The sequence below is a fragment of the Hemiscyllium ocellatum genome, chromosome 5 (genome assembly GCF_020745735.1).
Source record: "Hemiscyllium ocellatum isolate sHemOce1 chromosome 5, sHemOce1.pat.X.cur, whole genome shotgun sequence".
NCBI classification, from domain to species: Eukaryota; Metazoa; Chordata; class Chondrichthyes; order Orectolobiformes; family Hemiscylliidae; genus Hemiscyllium; species Hemiscyllium ocellatum.
This window is the reverse complement of record NC_083405.1, coordinates 17,613,229-17,633,222: the sequence shown is the minus strand read 5'-3', so window position 1 is coordinate 17,633,222 and position 19,994 is coordinate 17,613,229. Positions and strand designations below refer to the sequence as shown.

Below are 19,994 nucleotides of genomic sequence, written 5' to 3'. Positions count from 1 at the left end.
CATTAGCCAACCTCCAGTCTTCCAGCATCCCCCCCCCCCCCGAGACTATTGATCATCCAAATATCTCAGCAAGGGCTCCAGCAATCGCTTCCTTAGCCTCCAGCAGAGTTCTAGGGTACACCTGATCAGGTCCTGAGGATTTATCCACCTTTATACATTTCCAGACATCCAACGCTTCCTCCTCTGTAATATGGACATTTTTCAAGATGTCACCATCCAAACCCCTACATTCTATAACTTCCATGTCCTTTTCCACAGTAAATACTGACACAAAATCCTCATTTTGTATCACCTCCGTTTCCTGTGGCTCTACACAAAGGCCGCCTTGCTGATCTTTGAGGGGCCCTATTCTCTCCCTAGTTAGCCTTTTGTCCTTAACGTATTTGTAAAAACCCTTTGGATTCTCCTTAACTCTGTTTGCCAAAGCTATCTCATGTCCCCTTTTTGTCCTCCTGATTTCCCCCATCCCTACTGCCTTTATACTCTAAGGATTCACTCAATCTATCCTGTCTATACCTGACAAATGCTTCCTTTTTCTTAACCAAATCCTCAATTTCTTTAGTCATTCAGCATTCCCTATATCTACCAGCCTTTCCTTACGCCTTAACAGGAATATGCTTCCTCTGGATTCTCATCATTTCATTTCTGAAGGCTTCCCATTTTCCAGCCATCTCTTTACCTGTGAACATTTGCCCCCAATCAGCTTTTGAAAGTTCTTGCCTAATACTGTCAAAATTGGCCTTTCTACAATTTCAACTCTTAGATCTGATCTATCCTTTTCCTTTTCCATCGCATCTGGAGCTACAGTCATCCAGGCAAGTTATAGCAGAGGATTAAGCAATGGTAATGCTATTGAATGTCAGGGGATGATGGTTAGATTCTCTTGTTTGAAATGCTCATTACCTGGCACAATTCTGGCATGAATATTGCTTTCCATGCATCACTCCAAACCTCGATATCCAAAGAGTTGTGAATGTTGAATATGGTGCTTTTATCACCGAGCATCCCACTTCTGACCTGGCTTTATGATGGAAGGGTGATTATTGAAGCAATAGAAAATTTTTGGGCCAAAGACACTATCCTGATGAAGATTACTGCGAAACTAAAGGATTGTGAAGCCTTTGAAAACATGCAGAGGCTGGCTTAAAGGACAGTCTGGGGCAGGGTGGACAATGAATTAGGAATAAACTAGCTCATAATATAAAGGAAGATTGCAAGAGTTTGTATGTTAAAGGTAAGCACGAGACAAAATGGACATTGGACTGCTGGAAATGGAAATTAAGTAATGGGGAAGAAAGAAATGGCAGAGGAACTGAATAGGTACTTGGGATCAGGTTTCACAGTAGAAAACACCACCAACATTCCAGAACTTGAGAGTCAGGGACAAAGGTGTAACGACTATCACTGAAGAGAAGATGCTGGGGAAGCTGGCGAGCTAAAGGTGAATGAATTACCTGAACTGGATGAAATAGAGCTCTGAAGAAGATAGAGTTTGGAGAGACATTAATGGTGATCTTTCAGGAATCACTGGAGTCAGGGAGTGTTCAAGGACTGGAAAGTCGCTAATGTAAACCCCTATTTAAGAAGGAAGGCAAAAGACAGGAAACTGTAGCTTCCTCTGGACTCTTGTTATTTCATTTCTGAAGGCCGGTTAGCCTGACCCTCATTATTGTTAAGATATTTAAAGTCCATTATTAAGGATGAAATTGTGGAGTACTTGGAAGTGCATGGTAAAATAGGGTGGCTTCTTCAAGGGGATGTCATGCCTGACAAATTTGTTAAAATTCTTTTGAGGAGGGAATGAACAAGTTAGACATAATCTATTTGGATTTCCAGAAGGTCTTAGACAGGATACCACAAAGGAGATAAGATTCCATGGTGTTAGAGGCAAGGTACTGGCTTGGATGGGAGGATTGCCTGACCAGCAGAAGGTAGAGTGAAGGGATAAAGGGGTCTTTTTCAGGATGGCAATTGGTGACTAGTGGAGTTCCACAGTGTTGTGTTCACAAATAATTACATTATAAGCTATTAATCCGAATGAAGGAATTGAGTGCATTATTGCTAAGTTTGCAGATGACACAAAGATAGGTTGAGGACAGGCAGTGATGAGGAAGTGGGAAGGCTGGAGAAGGACTTAGGCAAGTGACAGATGGAATACAATGTGGCAAAGTGTGAGGTTATACATTGTGGTAAGAATATAGATATAGACTTTTATAAATGAGAGGCTTTGAAGCACAAAGAGACTTGGTAGTCCTAGTTCAAGTTTCTCTTAAAGTTAACATGTAGGTTCAGTTGATAATTAGGAAGATAGTGTGATATTGGCATTCATTTCAAGAGGGCTAGAAAACAAGAGCAAAACTATACTGCTGACAATGTACAAGGCTCTGATCAGACTGCATTTGGAGTACTGTGAGCAATTTGGACCCTGTATCTAAGGAAAGATTGGCTGGCGTTGAAAATGATCCAGGGGAGGCTTACCAGAATGATTCCGCGGATGCAGGGCTTGTCAAAGGTTGAGGATACTAGGTCGAGACTCGATGGAGTTTAGAAGAATGACAGAGTATCTGATTGAAACTGATCAGTTATTGACATGCCTAGATTGAGTGGGCAAGAAGATGTGCCCGTAGTAGGAGAGACTAGGACCAGGGAACAGGCATCAGGGAGAAGGGATGAACCTTTGGACCTGAGATGAGGGATTTATTCAGCCAGAGAGTGGTTAATCTGTAGAACTCATTGACTTGGCCTTCATAGCCCTCTGTGGCATTATTTGTATTTAAGACAGGTTCTTGATTAGGAAGAGGTGCAAAGATTATGGAGAAAAGATAGGAAAATGCGGCTCCGGATCCATCTCCATCCATGAGAACTGACTCAACTCTGACATTTTTTTTTTTACAAACCCACTGACTCCCATAGCTACCTGGATTACACTACCTCCCACCCTACCTCCTGCAAAAAAAGGCCAGCCCGTATTCCCAGTTCCTCTGCCTCTGCTCCATCTGGTCCCAGGATGACCAGTTCCACTATAGAACGCACCAGAGGGCCGCCTCCTTTGAAGACAGAAATTTCCCCTCACGTGGTTGAAGATGCCCTCTAACGCACCTCCGCCCTCGAACCCCATCCCTCCAACCGCAACAAGGACAAAACCCACCTGGTCCTCACCTTCCACCCCACCAACCTCTGCATAAATTGCACCATCCACCGACATTTCCGCCACCTACAAATGGGTACCACACCAGGGATATATATTCCCTTTCCACCCCTATCCGCCTTCCATAAAGACAGTGTTCCCTCTGCAACCACCTGCACTTCCACATTATTGTGTCTGATGTAGTTCCCTCTATATTGGGGAGACTGGATGCCTTTCCGCAGAGCGCTTTGAGAGCATCTCCGGGACACTTGTACCAACCAACCCCACTGCACCGTGGCTGAATGTTTCAACTCCCCCTCTGCTCTGCCAGGGACATTGTCAGTGAGATGTACAGCATGGAAACAGACCCTTTGGTCCAACCCATCCGTGCCTACCAGATATCCCAACCCAATCTAGTCCCACCTGCCAGCACCCGGCCCATACCTCTCCAAACCCTTCCTATTCATATACCTATCCAAATGCCTCTTAAATGTTGCAATTGTACCAGTCTCCTCCACTTCCTCTGGCAGCTCATTCCATACCCATACCACCCTCTGTGTGAAGAAGTTGCCCCTTGGGTCTCTCTAATCTTTCCCCTTCTCACCCTAAACCTATGCCCTCTAGTTCTAGACTCTGACCCCAGGGAAAAGACTTTGCCTATTTACCCTCAGCCTCCGACTCTCCAGGGCAAACAGTCTCAACCTGGTCAGCCTCTCCCTATAGCTCAAATCCTCCAACCCTGGCAACATCCTTGTAAATCTTTTCTCCAGGTCCGGACTACCACCATCGCCACTCCCTTACTACCCGATGCCTGGAGAAAGAACGCCTTATCTCCAACCCCAGGATATCCAATGTGGACTTCACCCGTTTCCTCCTTTCCCATCCCCAGTTCCAACCTTCCAGCTCCGCACCGTCCTCATGACCTTCCCACCTATCCGATCCACCCTCCCCTCCAGCCTATCACCTTTACCTCCGCCTCCATCCACCTATTGCACACTCAGCTACCTTCTCCCCAGTGCCCTCCCTCCCATTTATCTCTCCACTCCTGAGGTTCCCCGCCTCATTCCTGATGAAGGGCTTCAGCTCAAAACATCTATTTTCCTGCTCTTCAGATGCAGCCTCACCTACTGTGCTTTTCCAGCAACACATTCTCAACTCTGATCTCCTAGTCAACTGAATGGGCTTATCAATGTAGTGGCTACAAGAACAAGTCAGAGGCTAGGAATAGTGCACTGAGTAACTCACCACCTCATTCCCCAAAGTCTGTTTACTATCTATAAGGCATATGTCAATCGAATGATAAAATACACCCAACTTGCCTCCAGCTCTTAACAGGGCAAAGCAACATGCTTGATTAGCACCACATCTTCAAATTGACTCCTTCAGATGTAGCGGTATGTGCCATCTGCAAGAAACACTGCAGAAATTCACCAGGGTTCCTGAAACAGTACCTTCCAAACCCATGACCACTACAATCTAGAAGGACAATGACAGCAGTTGCATGGGAACATCACTAACTGCAAGTTTCTCTTCAGTCCAATAGTGATATCTTGAAAAGTATCCATGTTACAGAGGCGGTGGTGCTAGACATCTTAAAACACATGAAGGTGAATAAATCCCTGGACCTGATGAAGTGTATCCTAGAAATTTAGAATATAGAAAAACGTAGAAAAATACAGCGCCGTACAGGCCCTTTGGCCCTCGATGTTGCGCCGATCCAGGTCCACCTAACCTACACTAGCCCACTATCCTCCATATGTCTATCCAATGCCCGTTTAAATGCCCATAAAGAGGGAGAGTCCACCACTGCTACTGGCAGGGCATTCCATGAACTCACGACTCGTGAGAACTTTGTGGAAAGTTAGGGAAGTGTTTGCTGGGCTCCTTGCTGAGATAATTACATTAGTCACAGGTGAGGTGGGGAAGACTGGATATATTGGCTAAATTGATGGCATTATTTAAGAAAGGTGAACTAAAAACCAGTGAGCCTGACATCAGTGGCCGGTAAGTTGTTGGAGGGGACTCTGAGGGGCAGGATTTATGTACATTTGAAAAGGCAAGGACTGGTTAGGAATAGTCAGCATGGTTTTGTGCGTGAGAATAATGCGTCACTAATTTGAGTTTTTTGAAGAAATGACAAAGGTTGATGAAGGCAGAATGGTAGGTGTTAGCTATATGAACTTCAAGGCATTTGACAAGATTCCACATGGTAGACTGGTTAGCAAGATTAGATCTCATGGAATCTTGGAAGAACTAGCCATTTGGATATAACATTGGCTCAAAGGTAGCAGACCAAGTGTGGTAATGGAAGGTTGCTTTTTGGACTGGAGGCCTGTGACGAGTAGCAAGAAACTGTGCTTGGTCTACTGTTCTCGTCATTTTTATACAAATGATTTGGATGTAAATATCAGAAGTATAGTTAATAAGTTTTCAGATAACACCAAAATTGATGGTGAAGGTTATCTCAGTACAACAGGACCTTGATCAGATGAGCCAATGGGTTGAGGAGCGGCAGATGGAGTTTAATTTAGATAAATGTGAGGTGCTGCATTTTGGAAAGGCAAGTCGGGGCAAGACTTGTACACTTAATGGTAAGGTCTTAGGGAGTGTTACTGAGCAGAGAGACCATAGGGTGCAGGTTTGTAGTTTGTGGAGTGTGGTGAGCAGGCAGGGTAGTGAAAAAGTTATTTGTATGCTTGACTTTGGTCAGTGTGTTGACTATAGGAGTTGGGAGGTTATGAAGCGGATGTACAGGACATTGGCCACTTTTGGAATAATGCATTCACTTCTGTTTTTCCCTACTATAAGAAAGATGATTTGAAATTGGAAAGGGTTCATAAAAGGTTTACAAGGATGTTGACAAGGTTGAAGGGTTTCATTTATAGGAGTGGCTGAATAAGTTGGGGTTATTTTCCCTGGTGTTGGAAGTTAGGTGACCTTTAAATAATTCTATAAAGTCATGAGCATGGATAGGGTGAATAGTCAAGGTCTTTTCCCCAGGATAGGGGAATCCAAAGCTAGTTGGCATAGATTTAAGTTGAGAGGGGAAATGTTTATAAGGGACCTGAGGGGAAACATTTTCCACATTGAATTGCATTTATTGTCATGTGTACCCAGGCACAGTGAAAAGCTTCATTTTGCGAGCAATACATGCAGATCATAGTTAAGTAGCATAGATACCTAAATAATAGGTAAACAGCCGCATAAACAAAAACACAGGTACAGGCAAATGTTAACAGTTTGAGAGTCTATTCAACATTCTAACAGTAGAGTAGAAACTGTTTCGAAACAAGCTGGTGCATGTGTTCAGGCTTCTGTACCTTCTCCCTGATGGTAGAGGTTGAAGAAAAACATTTCCAGGGTGGGATAGATCTTTGAGAATGCTGGTGGACTTTCCTTGACAGTGGTCCTGGTAAATGGGTTCTATAGATGGGAGGTTGGCCTTTATGATTGTCCGGGTCGAGTTTACCACTCTCTGTAACAGTCTCCAATTTTGAATGGTACAGTGGAATGAAGTGGCAGAGGCTGATACAATTACAAATCTAAAAGGCAACTAGATGGATATATGAATAGGAAGGGTTGATAGTAATATGGGCCAAATGTTGGCAAATGAGACCAGATTAATGGAGGATATCTGGTTGGCCTAGAAGGTTGGAACAAAAGGTGTATACATGCGATACATCTGTGACAGTTGTCAAATTGCTTTTGATAACATCACCGTTGCTTCATTGTCACTGGATCAATATGCTGGAACTCATTCCCTAACAGCACTGATGTGGAGGTGCAGGTGTTGGACTGGGGTGGACAAAGTTAAAAATCACCAGGTTATAGTCCAACTGGTTTGCTTGGAAGTTCTAACTTTCGGAGCACTGCTGCTTCTCCAGGTAGCTGTAGAGCAGGACCTTTAGACACAGAATTTAAAACGTAGAACATTACAGTGCAGTGCAAACCCTTCAGTCCTCGATGGTTTCACAGGTCGGCACAACAATCTGAAGCCCATCTAACTTATGTTATTCATTACCATCCATATGTCTATACAGTGGCCATTTAAATGCTCTTAAAGTTGGCAAGTTTATTACTGTTGCAGGCAGGGCATTCCACACCCTTACTACTGAGTAAAGAACCTACTTATGACATCTTTCCTATATGTCCCTTCATGCTAGCTATCGCCATCTGAGGAAAAAGGCTCTCACTGTCCACCCTAACTAATCTCTGATCATCTTGTATATCTCTAAGTAATCTCTCAATCTTCTCTCTCTCAAAAACAGCCTCAAGTCCCTCAGCCTTTCCTCATTAGACCTACCCTCTGTACCAGGCAACATCCTGGTAAATCTCCTCTGTACCCTTTCCAGTGCCTCCATGTCTTTCATATAATGCGGCAACCAGAACTTTATGCAATAATCCAAGTGTGGTTTTGTACAGCTGCAGCATGACCTCATGGCGCTGAAACTCAATCCCTGTACCTTTTTTTTTAGATTACTTACAGTATGGAAACAGGCCCTTCAGCCCAACAAGACCCTCCGAAGCGCAACCCACCCAGACCCATTCCCCTACATTTACCACTTCGCCTAACCTGCACGTTTTTTGGACTGTGGGAGGAAACCAGAGCACCTGCAGGAAACCCATGCAGGCACAGGGAGAATGTGCAAAATCCACAGTCAGTCGCCCGAGGCGGGAATTGAACCCGGGTCTGTGGCACTGTGAGGCAGCAGTGCTAACCATTGTGCTACCGTGCTGCCCACAAAGCAAAAGATTAGTGCCATGCAACTGAAACAATATTGAACAAAACAAGATTGCTGTTAAGTCTTTTCATCTTTTAGCATGGTTTGCAGGTTTTGATTTGATTAATATGTAAATCCCAGAACTACTGTCACAATCTCGATATCTTAACTTAAGGCTTTACATAAAGAAAAGTGACATCAGCTTAGACAATGCATTAAAGGTGTAAGGTTAGAGTCTGTGTGTCTGTCATATGGATTGACTGTCTCCATTGACTAGGTAAAAACAAGGACTGCAGAAGCTGGAAACCAGAGTCTAGATTAGAGTGGTGCTGGAAAAGCACAGTAGGTTAGGCAGTATCCGAGGAGCAGGAAAGCCCTTCATCAGGAATAGAGGCAGGGTGCCTGCAGAGTTGAGAGATCAATGAGGTGGGGATGGGGAGAAAGTAAGAGTGCAATAGGTGAATGGGGGTGGGGATGGAAGTGATGGGTGGAGTGGATAGGTGGAAAGGAAGATAGGCAGGTAGGACAGGTCATGGGGACGATGCTGAGCTGGAAGGTTGGAGCTAGGGGAAGGGGAAATGAGGAAACTGGTGAAATCCACATTGATGCCATGGTGTTGAAGTGTTCCGAGCAGAAGATGAGGCATTCTTCCTCCAGGCGACAGATGGTGAGGGAGTGGCAGTGGAGGAGGCCCAGGACCTGCATGTCCTTGGCAGAGTGAGAAGGGTAGTTGAAATGTTGGACCACAGGGTAGTGGGGTTGCTTGGTGCCTCCATTGACTGCCTGCAGATTGTGTGCTTTTTGAGCTTTGGGTGACCATCCTCCAAGGCAGACTTCAGGATACACAATGCAGAGTAGTCGAGCAGAGGCTGATAGCTAATTATACTACCCATGAAAATGGCCTCAACTGGGACCATGTGTTCATGTCACATTACAGGTGGCCCCACTGCACTGTACCCATGCGCGGGCACACCGAGGACTTTACGCTGTCACACTTGTGCACACGCAAACACACTCTCTCACGTGTGCTCTCCCCCCCTCACATATGCACCCACACACGCAAGTCTGTGGAGTGAATTGGCATTTGCAGAATTGTATTTGCAGATCCATTCTATTTTGCTCAAAAAGCGCACATTCTGCAGGTAGTCAATCCATGTAATGTTTTATAAATTCCTACTTTGGAAATAGAACCAGTCTGACTCGAGAGTGGGATACTGACAGACTCTCGTACCTTTAATACATTGTCTGAACTATTACTTTTATTGAAAAAGACCTTAAGTTATATTGAGAATGTGACTTAAAACTACTGGGATTTACATATTGATGAACAGAAACCTGCAATCCATTCTAAAAAAATGAAAGACTTTATTAAAACCTAGGTTTGTTCAATATATCACTTCAGTTGCATGACAGTAATCTTTTGCTATAAATTGTCTTGTGATCCTACTCCACGGCTACCTGATGAAGGAGCAGCACTCCAAAAGCTAGTATTTCCAAATAAACCTGTTGGGCTATAACCTGGTGTTAGGATTAAAAATCATAACAGCACTATTAACATACTTACACCAAATTAATTCAACAGTTTAAGACTGTTCACGCCAATCTTCTTGGGCACCAACAGATGGATGCCAAATTCTTGCCCAGCCAGCAAGTTCCACATCACTGAACTGAAAAAAAAGTTATGGCTTATGACTTGAGGAATTTTTTTGGATGCAATATTAAACTAACACTATGTCAGCCTTCTAAGGCAGTTGGAAACATGGGTAAAAGATCTAATGGAGGAGAAAGTGAGGTCTGCAGATGCTGGAGATCAGAGCTGAAAATGTGTTGCTGGAAAAGCACAGCAGGTCAGGCAGCATCCAAGGAACACGAAATTCGACGTTTCGGGCATAAGCCCTTCATCACGGCTTATGCCCGAAACGTCGAATTTCCTGTTCCTTGGATGTTGCCTGACCTGCTGCGCTTTTCCAGCAACACATTTTTCAGCTCTGATCTCCAGCATCTGCAGACCTCACTTTCTCCTCGAAAAAGATCTAATGGCCCTATTTTGGCCAAAATTAGGAGATATTTATCCCCAATGTCCTGAACAATTGTTCTCTCTCAGTCAAGATAACAATATAGGTTATTTGATCACTGTTGCATTGAAGTTTGTGAGAGCTTACTGAATGGAAATTATCTGTCATTTTCCAACATTACAACAATATCTGCAATTCAAAAATAACTAATTGGCTGTAAAGTTGTTTGAACACTTCAGACTGTAAAATTTAGTGCTGTAGAAATACTGACCATCTTGTCTTCTGTGGCTGGAGAGCTATATGATGCATCTGAAGTTGGGAGCATGCAGGATGCAATAGTGTTCATTGTATGAATGTCAGCTTATAAATGAATATTGAATGAAATTGTGGTGCACCTGAGAGGGTTGTTTGAGATGGAACCTTAGGTTGACCATACTTTTTTTTTGTGCTATTGGGACTGTCATAGACTGTGATTTCTGGCTTGTTCCTCCTCTGTGGTACCTTCCCTCATTTGTTTCTATAACTTCCTTAGCCTGTTGTGGGTCGAGACATTCCTCCACTGCGGAGGTCTCCACTACAACTTCAAGTACAGCCTCTGAGAATGTGCAAACCCACTTCCTAAATCCCCAAACAATCAGGACAGGTGACGCCGTCCTACTCATTCTGTTGCTTTGACAACAGAGGTATTGAGCCTTGTTTAGAAGATTGAGCTTTGAGTCTAAGTCTGTATGTTTCTGTTTTCATACCTCTGGACATTTTTAATTAATGGTATCCTACAATTAACCCCAACCGTCTATCATTTTAATTGTTTTTATTTGTATACCTCCTGCTTAATGCATATTTCCACCCTTCCCTTTAATTAACTTCAGCCAACTTTACAGATAGTGTGCATTTAAAAGGAAATAAAATGACTCTACATAAATTTGTGCATTGTCCTTATTAAATTGATGGTGATATGCCTGTACATTTGCAAAACAAGTTTGTTATATCAAGTGAATATATAATGATGTTTTGCATAAGTGGGGTTAGGCTGGTTGGGTTCTGGCCAAAATTTCATTTTGTTTATTTTTGTGGATGGCACAGTTTGAGATATTATTCATGAAAGTGCACTGTGACTATTTAATGTTTTGATATTTACTTTATGATAACATGAATATAGATAAGGGTTTTAATTGTTGACACTAGTTATTGAAGCTGTACTTAAGTAGCTATTTATGGGCTATTAACTTATTTCTTTGATTAAATTGGCTTATGATAGTGTTGAAAAATGTGCTGCTGGAAAAACACAGCAGGCCAGGCAGCATCCGAGAAGCAGGAGAATCGACGTTTCGGGCATAAGCCCTTCAGAAATGAGGCTGTTGTGCCAAGCGGGCTGAGATAAAGGGGAGGGGTGAGGGAATTTGGGGGAGGGGCACTGGGAATACGATAGGTGGAAGGAGGTGAGGGTGATAGGCCGGAGAGGTTGGGAAGAAGATTGCAGGTCAAGAGGGCAGTGCTGAATCCGGGGGCTGGGACTGAGATAAGGTGGGAGGGAGGGGAAATGAGGAAGCTGGAGAAATCTACATTCATCCCGTGTGGTTAGAGGGTCCCTAGGCGGGAGATGAGGCGCTCTTCCTCCAGGCGTTGTGTGGTCACGGTCTGGCGATGGAGGAGGCCAAGGACCTGCATGTCCTTGGCGGAGTGGGAGGGGGAGTTGGTGTTCAGCCATGGGGCGGTTGGGTTGGTTGGTGCGGGTGTCCGAGGTGTTCCCTGAAACGTTGTGATAGTGTTGATTTGGTTTTTCAAATGCGCTGCTGTACACTTTGCCATTTCACAATGTTTTCAGTGAGTCAGAAATTAATGTAGTAATGAGACTATAAGACCAATCTTAAACTGGGGAAAAAAAACTTGGTTTGTGTATTCAGTTGACAAATTTAGAGTGCATCATCCTTTTAATTTCATTAATCTTAAACTTTGGTCAATTTTGGCATTAATGCACATCTTTGACAGTGAAGTACTTTTGAAATTTTGCTATCATAATTTGTCGCTCTTTTCTACATATTTTGAAACTCAAACGGCAGTTGACTCAATCAACATAACAGTTGAAACCATTGTCACTATAACCTAAAGCTGAAAGCCAAGATATCTGCTTTGACTGCTCCAACATGTGCATATAAACACTTAGTAAAGTTATCTATTCAAAAAGGCAGATAGTGATCAAGCTGACAACAGCAGTTTAGTCAATGTGGGGGAGCTTTAAATATATAATCTGAGACAACATAAATGAAAGTAATATAGTTGATCTGTATATGGACCTTCATAAGGCAATTGATAAAATTTTGTATGTTAGATTTGTTAACAAAATAGTCCATGGAATTTAAAAAAAATAGTGATTATGTATATGTAATGAGTTGGTAACTTCAGATGGAAGGGAAGTTACAGGGATATCTGCCAAGGACCATTCTTTGCAAGAGATGTTAGTGACTTGAACTGACTCTCAAATTTAGAAATTAAGTTTAATGAGATAGTCAAATGAGGTTGTAACATTTCAGTGATTAAAACTATCAGATTTTAAAGTCCTCAGGCAGAAATCCTAAAAGGCTAGCATCCAAATTCAGGTAATAAGGAAGGCGAATGGAATATAGGTCTTTTATTTCAAAACTAATGATGTATAAGACTAGAAAGTCTTACTAAAAACATACAGGGCCACATCTACAGTACTGTTTGGGTCCACTTAACTATGAAAAGTTATACTGGCACTGGAGACAGTACAGAGATGACTTACTAGATAGGTCCAAGGTGTATAGGGATTTGACAAAGAGTGGTTGAGTAGTTTGGGTGTGTACTCACCCAAACTACTCAACCACTCTTTGTAAAATGAGTTCAGAAAAATGAAAAGTGACATTATTGAAGTACAAAAGATTCTTCAGGGACTTAATGTAGATGCGGAGAGGCTGTATCATATTTATGTAGGACCACCCAACATAATGTCAGAGCAAGGGATCATCCACTTAAGACAGATGAGGAATTTTGAGGGTAGTGCATCTGTGAATTCTTGACCACATACAGCTGTAGAAGCTGGATCATCAAGTATATTCAAGACTGAGACATTGCTTTCAATTAGCAATGGAATAGAGGGTTGTGGGGAAAGACAGGAAGGTAAAGCTCATTATCATATCAAACATAATGTCATTGAATGGCAAAGCAAACTCAATGAGCTGAATGCCCAAGTTCTGCTGAATATCTTACGGTCTTAAAACTAAATGCTGGAAATATTCAGGTGAAGCAACATCTGTGGAAAGAGGAGCGGTGTTAACTTTTCATGTCAATACCTGATGTCTGATGAAAAGTAATCAACCTAAAACATTAGCAATATTTTTTGATCTGCAGATGTTGCTTGACCTAATTCTATTATGCCGTTTTCTTCTGTTTCTGATTTCCAGCATCTGCATGTTGTCTTTGTGTGTTCAGGAAGGTGAATGAGGCAGAAATTTGGCAGAAGAAATATATTAAGTCATGTATTTTGTTGGAAAGAAATAATGAGAGAAAATGTAAACTAAATGATACAATTTTCAAGATGGTGTATGAACACTAACTTGGGAGTATGCATACACAAGTGTTTAAAGATGCCAGAGTAATTTGACTCTTTTGGTTTAAAAATATACTAAAGATCATCCAAATGGTGTGGGTCGAGTGTCAAATAATAATCCCCTGCAGGTGACCAAGAGTGTTAGACAGTGTGAGTAAAGTGTCAACAGCTGAAAAACCAGCAAAGGGATGATCTGTAATCTAATTAAATGAGGCAGAGCGATAATTAAGAAAATTAAAAATAAAGTGGTGCCGGAGACTAACCAAATGACTGGGATAACATGATAGTTAGAAGAGTCACGTGTTGAGGGTGTGACCAAAGTAATAAGTAATCCAAAACTGTACTAACTAATTAAGGTAGAGACTCTCTGGTTCACTTAACCAGATTATAGGTCATTCCTTCACTTGTTATTCAGCTGTTGACACTTTATTCACATTGTTTAACACTCTTGGTCACTTGCAGAGACTTACTTTCAATACTCCACTCACACCATTGATATGATCTTTTAAACTCTGCCCTTGATTTCTCTGCTTTATAAACTTTGTCTCTGTCACTTCATGTAATGAAGGGCTATGCTCTGAAAGCTTGTGATTTCAAATACACCTGTTGGACTATAACCTAATATTATGACTTCTGACCTGTTTATATAATGAATACATAATCAGAATATTTATTTAAATATTTATAAATTGCCAATTAAGCTTTGCTGGAGTATTGTCCAGTTGTGGTTTGGAAGGATGTCAAGGCCTTGGAAGTCACTTCTACACCTCAATTTTTCAGCACTGATGCTGACCCTGATCCCATTTTTAAACACTCCTCTCTTTATCAGACAAGCTAGGTTGAGACTAGAGAAACTGGGATTGCTCTTTTTAATGCCAAAGATATGGATAGTTGTGGTAGTTATTCAGAATCATGATGTGCTCTGATACAGTAAATGAAGAGAAACTGGAACGGGCAGTTACCAGAGGTTATAGATTTCATGTTTTGATGGCATGGTTTTAACAAAAAGTTATGGATTGGAATGTGTTCTTAAAGTTTATTAAGAAGATTCAGTAATTTTTGAAAGGAAATTGGATAAATAATTGAAGTGGAAACTTTGCAGAACTGAGGAAAGATTGGAACCAATTAGACAGTTTCCTCAAACTAGGCACAATAGACGAAATGGCCTTCCCTACCTTCTGTGTATGATTCTAAGCACTCCATTTATTTGTTGAATTTTTTTGTTTTCTTGAACCTTGAACAGAGTTATTTAATTTTAATTTTCAGGAGTTCAGAAGCAGACTGTATACTTCTGCTGTGATGCCAATCCCCTATTCTAAATGTCTGTCCACTTAATATGTATGGTAATATTTGAATAATGATCAATTGAATGAGATATTGAATCTTTGATAATTCTACAATAAAGAGTGTGTGAATCCAGAAATAGTGGAAGAAAGGAAATTGACTTATCGGATGGGGGAATAAAAGATGGTATTTTTTGTTTTGTGTTTTTCAGGTGCATTCATTCCTGGAGTCCCCGTACAACCTGTGGTCTTGCGTTATCCTAATAAAACGGTGGGTGCTTTTGAAAATCAGATTTTTAAAATGTATTTTACACTTATTATGATTACATTTTTTAATCTAATTAAATTGCTTGTATTAAATCATTGCTCAATTTCATTTGCTTTAAAGTTCTAATTGTCATAAACTGTTGTTCTAACATTGTTGGACCCAGAGGAAAATTGTTTTGCTTCCAAGACTTCTGTGGGCTGGTATTGCCACATTTTCTAAAAAAAAAACACTGCAAAACAGATATGAGAACATAATTTCCTCATCATTGAGGTCATAGAAAACCGTCACAACTTTGCAGTTCATTGTTTTCAAATCGCTGTATGTTCTTTGCGAATTGTATTGTCCTACAATTCCAGAAAGTTTTAGATCAGATTCTGGAGTCATTCCACAGGAGCATGAAAAAAGACACAAGGATAAATTAAATATTTAGTTTTTTGCTTCCTTTTCATATTTTCCAGGAGTCTAATATTTCACCAATGGAGAGGCATTTCTAGAAAATGTGCTTCATATTTATTTTCAAAGGAAGCATACAAAAGAAAATTGAATTTGATGGTACCATTGGTGTTCAGTAGCTACAAGATGACCAAATAGTAAAGAAAGCTTCCAAAAACAAAGCAGAGTACAAGAGGAAAGGCCAAGTTAATTACTTTTTTTGCATTAGCTCTGTCCTGCAAATGATTCTTTAGTACTTAGCTAAATATTGCTTGCATCAAAGCACAATAATTGCCCCCTTAATTGGATAGGCCATCCCTGTCTACGCTGTTAAATTAGGGTAAAATACAATTGCACAGTCAAAACTTTTGCATAAGGTGCTTGTTTGCTAAACCAGCTTCTTGCTACTGTTCCTGAATCAGACCTGGTAAAAACAAATAATTCCCACACTTTCTATCACATTCAGACTTAATGATCTTGTTCTGATAATTCTAATCAAACCCAGTCATAATGTTATCTGGCAAATTAGTGTTCAAACTCCAGTTGAGTGAAGAGTTTACTTTAGTTGACCATTCCAGTTGTTTGTTAACTGCCAGCTCTAATTGCTTTACTTTAGCTTTCAACTTCTGTTTTTAAGCACAATGCAATCCCAGATCATCCCAATGTGTTGGGCAACTGGTAGTTAATTTTGGACCAATAAATTGATTGTTGCTTTCCAAGAATGCCATTTAGATTCCTTAGATTTTGTCTCAAAACCAAAACCATTCAAATAAATCATTCTCCATGGCTTTTCCTCAGCACTTAAGGTTATCAACTATTTTTTTGAGCAGTTGCAGTTAGCAGTAAGATGGTCCATCTCTGCCTGAGACTGTTACATTATCAGACTTGGAATTTGAAAGTATGTGGAATTTTGTAGCATTTCAAGACATGAGATTGAGATATCTTGAGACTGTGGAGCCAATCACTTAAACCTAATCCCCTACTTTAAAGGTGAAGTAACATGAGGATTGAAGTCACAAATGAATTATTTCAACCATGTCCTTCCTGTAGAATTATTTGCTATTTCACCTCTATTTTTAATTTTCTAAAATACCTTTTTGACCTGTTACATTCTAGCATTGTACTCATTGTTTTACCTTTGCATCCTAGTTTATTTATGAAGTTGAAATAAAGTATTTCATATTTCATGTCACCTTGTTTTGCTAGCTGTATATTTTGAGGGAAGTTTTTTATGATTTAGGAATTGCCTGTTTAAGAATGTACACTTTCTGTATTTGTTTATTTTGGAAAAAAAATCCTTCTGTGATGACAAGAGAGCTGAAAAACTCAGCAGGTCAGGCAGCATATGAGAGAAGCATAGCGTTTTAGGTTGATATTTCATCTGAACTCAAAGACAGTTGTCTAATATTTATTCATATAAGTTTGTATTTTTTAAAACACTCCTATATTGTAGCTTTTTAAAAATATGTTCTTCTGTACTGCTTCATAAATAACAGTTTAGATTTGCTGACCAGACGAAACACTTTATTTTTCTGTCGATTTGATAACTGTGTTAAATGTTCCTAAATGTAGGATTCCTTTGAGGCACTGACATTTGCACCTTTGCTACCTAATTGGATGAACAAAAACACTGAAAATATCTAAAGTTGGACCATTTTACAGGAAAATAGCCATGGATTTCAATTTTAAAACAAAATACTAAGCAAAGGTGTTTCCAAAAGAAAGGTCATCTTCTACAGGCCTATGAATAGTTCCAAAGATGTATAGGAAAGGAAAGCAAAGATGATTCTGCATAGGAGCGTGAGTAGCAGGGTAGTTGTTATGGGGGTCTGTAAGTTTCCAAATATTGACTGGAAATACTATAGTTTGAGTTCTTCAGATGTCAGTTTTTGTCCAATGTGTGCAGGAGGGCTTGCTGACAGTATGTAGACAGACCAACAAGAGGCGAAGCCTCATTAGATTTGGTACTGAGTAATGAACCTGGCAGGTGTTAGATTCAGAGGTAGGTGACCACTTTGATAGTGACCGCAGTTCATTTATGTTTACTTCAGTGATGGAAAGGGATAAGTATACACTTCAGGGCAAGAGTTATAGCTGGGGGAAAGGCAATTATGATATGATCAGGCAAGATTTAGGATGCATAGAATGGGGGAGGAAACTGCAGGGGATGGGCACAATTGAAATATGGAGCTTATTCAAGGAACAGCTACTGTGTGTCCTTGGTAGGTACTTACCTGTCAGGCAGGGAGGAAGTGGTCGAGTGAGGGAGCTGTGGTTTACTAAAGAAGTTGAATCTCTTGTCAAGAAGAAGGAGGCAGCTTATGTTAGGATGAGACGCAAACTCTCAGGGCACTTGAGAGTTACAAGCTAGCCAAGAAAGACCTAAAGAGAACTAAGAGCTAGGAGGGAACCTGAGCAGTCATTGGTGGATAGGATCAAGGAAAACCCTAAAGTTTTCTATAAGTATATCAGGAATAAAAGAATGACAAGGAAGATTAGAGCCAATCAAGGACCGTAGTGGGAAGTTGTGCGTGGAGTCTGAGGAGATAGTGCTAAATGAATACTTTTCATCATTATTCACACTGGAAAAAGACAATGTTGTTGAGGATGCTGAGATCCAGACTATTAGACTAGATGGGATTGAGGTTCACAAGGAGGAGGTATTAGCAATTCTAGAAGTTGTGAAAATAGACAAGCTCCCTGGGCCAGATGGGATTTATTCTAGGCTTCTCTGGGAAGCCAAGGAGGAGATTGCAGAGCCTTTGGCTTGGATCTTTGTTGACATTGTCTACAGTAATAATTCCAGAAGACTGGAGGATAGCAAATGTCCCCTTGTTCAAGAAGGGGAGTAAAGACAGCCCTGGTAATTATAGACCAGTGAGCCTTACTTCAGTTGTGGGTTAAGTGTTTGGAAAAGGTCATAAAAGATAGGATTTATAATCATCTAGAAAGGAGTAAGTTGATTAGGGAATGTCAACATGGTTTTGTGATGGGTAAGTCAGACCTCACAAACCTTTTGAGTTCTTTGAGAACGTGACCAAACAAGTGGATGAGGGTAAAGTGGTTGTTGTGGTGTATATGGATTTTAGTAAGGTGTTGGATAAGTTTCCCCACAGTAGGCTATTGCATAAAGTATGGAGGCATAGGATTGAGGGTGATTTAATAGTTTGGATCAGAAATTGACTGGCTGAAAGAAGACCGAGGGGTTGGGAAATATTCATCCTGGAGTTCGTTTACCAGTGGTATACGGCAGTGATCTGTTTTAGGTCCACTGTTGTTTGTCATTTTTATAAATGACCTGGATGAGGGCATAGAAGGTTGAGTTAGTAAATTTGCGGATGACGCCAAGGTCGGTGGAGTTGTGGATAGTGTCAAAGAATGTTGCAGGTTACAGAGGGACAGCTGAGAGGTAGCAAATGGAGTTTAATTCAGAAAAGTGAGAGGTGATTCACTTTGGAAGGAGTAAGAGGAATGCAGAGTACTGGACTAATGGTAAGATTCTTGGTAGTTTAAATGAGCAGAGAGATCTATGTCCCAGTTGCCACTCAGATTGTAGGGTGTTAAGGCATATGGTGTGCTAGTTTTTGTTGGTAGAGGGATTGAGTTTGGGAGACACTAGATTATGTTGCAGCTGTACAAAACTCTGGTGCAGCCACACTTAGTATTGTGTACAGTTCTGGTCATCGCATTATAGGAATGATGAGGAAGCTTTGGACAGGGTTCTGAGGCAATTTACTAGGATGTTGCCTGGTATGAAGGAAAGGTCTTATGAAGAGGCTGAGGAACTTCAGGGTGTTTTTGTTAGAAGGTTAAGAGGTGATTTAATTAAGGCGTAATCGGAAGATTAGATAGGGTAGACAGTGAGAACCTTTTTTCCTCAGGTGGTGGGGACACAGTTTTAAATTGTGGGGTTATAAAGATAGGACGTGTCAGAGGTAGTTTCTTTACTCAGTAGTAGGGGCGTGGAACACCCTGCTTGCAATAGTAGTAGACTCGCCAAGTTAACGGGCATTTAAATGGTCAGTGAATAAACATATGGACGAAAATGGAATAGTGCAGAATAGATAGGCTTCAGCTTGGTTCCACAGGTCGATGCAACATCAAGGGCCAAAGGGCCTGTACTGCGCTGTGATGTTCCATGTTGCATCCCATATTTGGGTTGCAATAATAAATCAAAAGTGATTAGAACTATTTTACTAGTTAATTTAGTACATATCCATTGTACCCTACCTATCCATTAAAAAGAAATATCAAGTTCATTTTATAAACATATTTTTGTGCTGGTTAATTTTGTCCTGGAACAATAATGGAATGATGTGCCCTAATCCAGCTGGGCTTTAATACCCAGCAGTCTCATGTATCAAGAATGGATCAACAATGGCATGCTTTAGACCAAGGGAGCTAAGCAGATTGAAATCTCTGACTTTTGCTGTTTATTCTACCCGAATTACCCTTGCTGAAATCCACAACGTGTTTTTTTTTTCCAATTATACTAACTCCCAAACTTACGCAGCCTCAAACTGGATTCCATATTCATTTGTCTCTGTGGTTTCAAGTTTTTTTGTTCACCAGTTAGCTGA

The 19,994-nt window shown here is 40.9% G+C and overlaps 1 protein-coding gene across 3 annotated transcripts in view; it reads left to right on the top strand.

Moving 5' to 3' along the window:
• The window catches only part of LOC132815625 (lysophosphatidylcholine acyltransferase 1-like), a 222,230-nt gene that overhangs the window by 155,848 nt on the left and 46,388 nt on the right, over positions 1 to 19,994 (top strand). For all 3 annotated transcript variants that reach the window (XM_060824572.1, XM_060824573.1, XM_060824571.1), the window contains one exon: positions 14,927 to 14,985. In XM_060824572.1, coding sequence (XP_060680555.1) covers positions 14,927 to 14,985 — 59 coding nt within the window. The remainder of the gene's footprint in view (positions 1 to 14,926; positions 14,986 to 19,994) is intronic.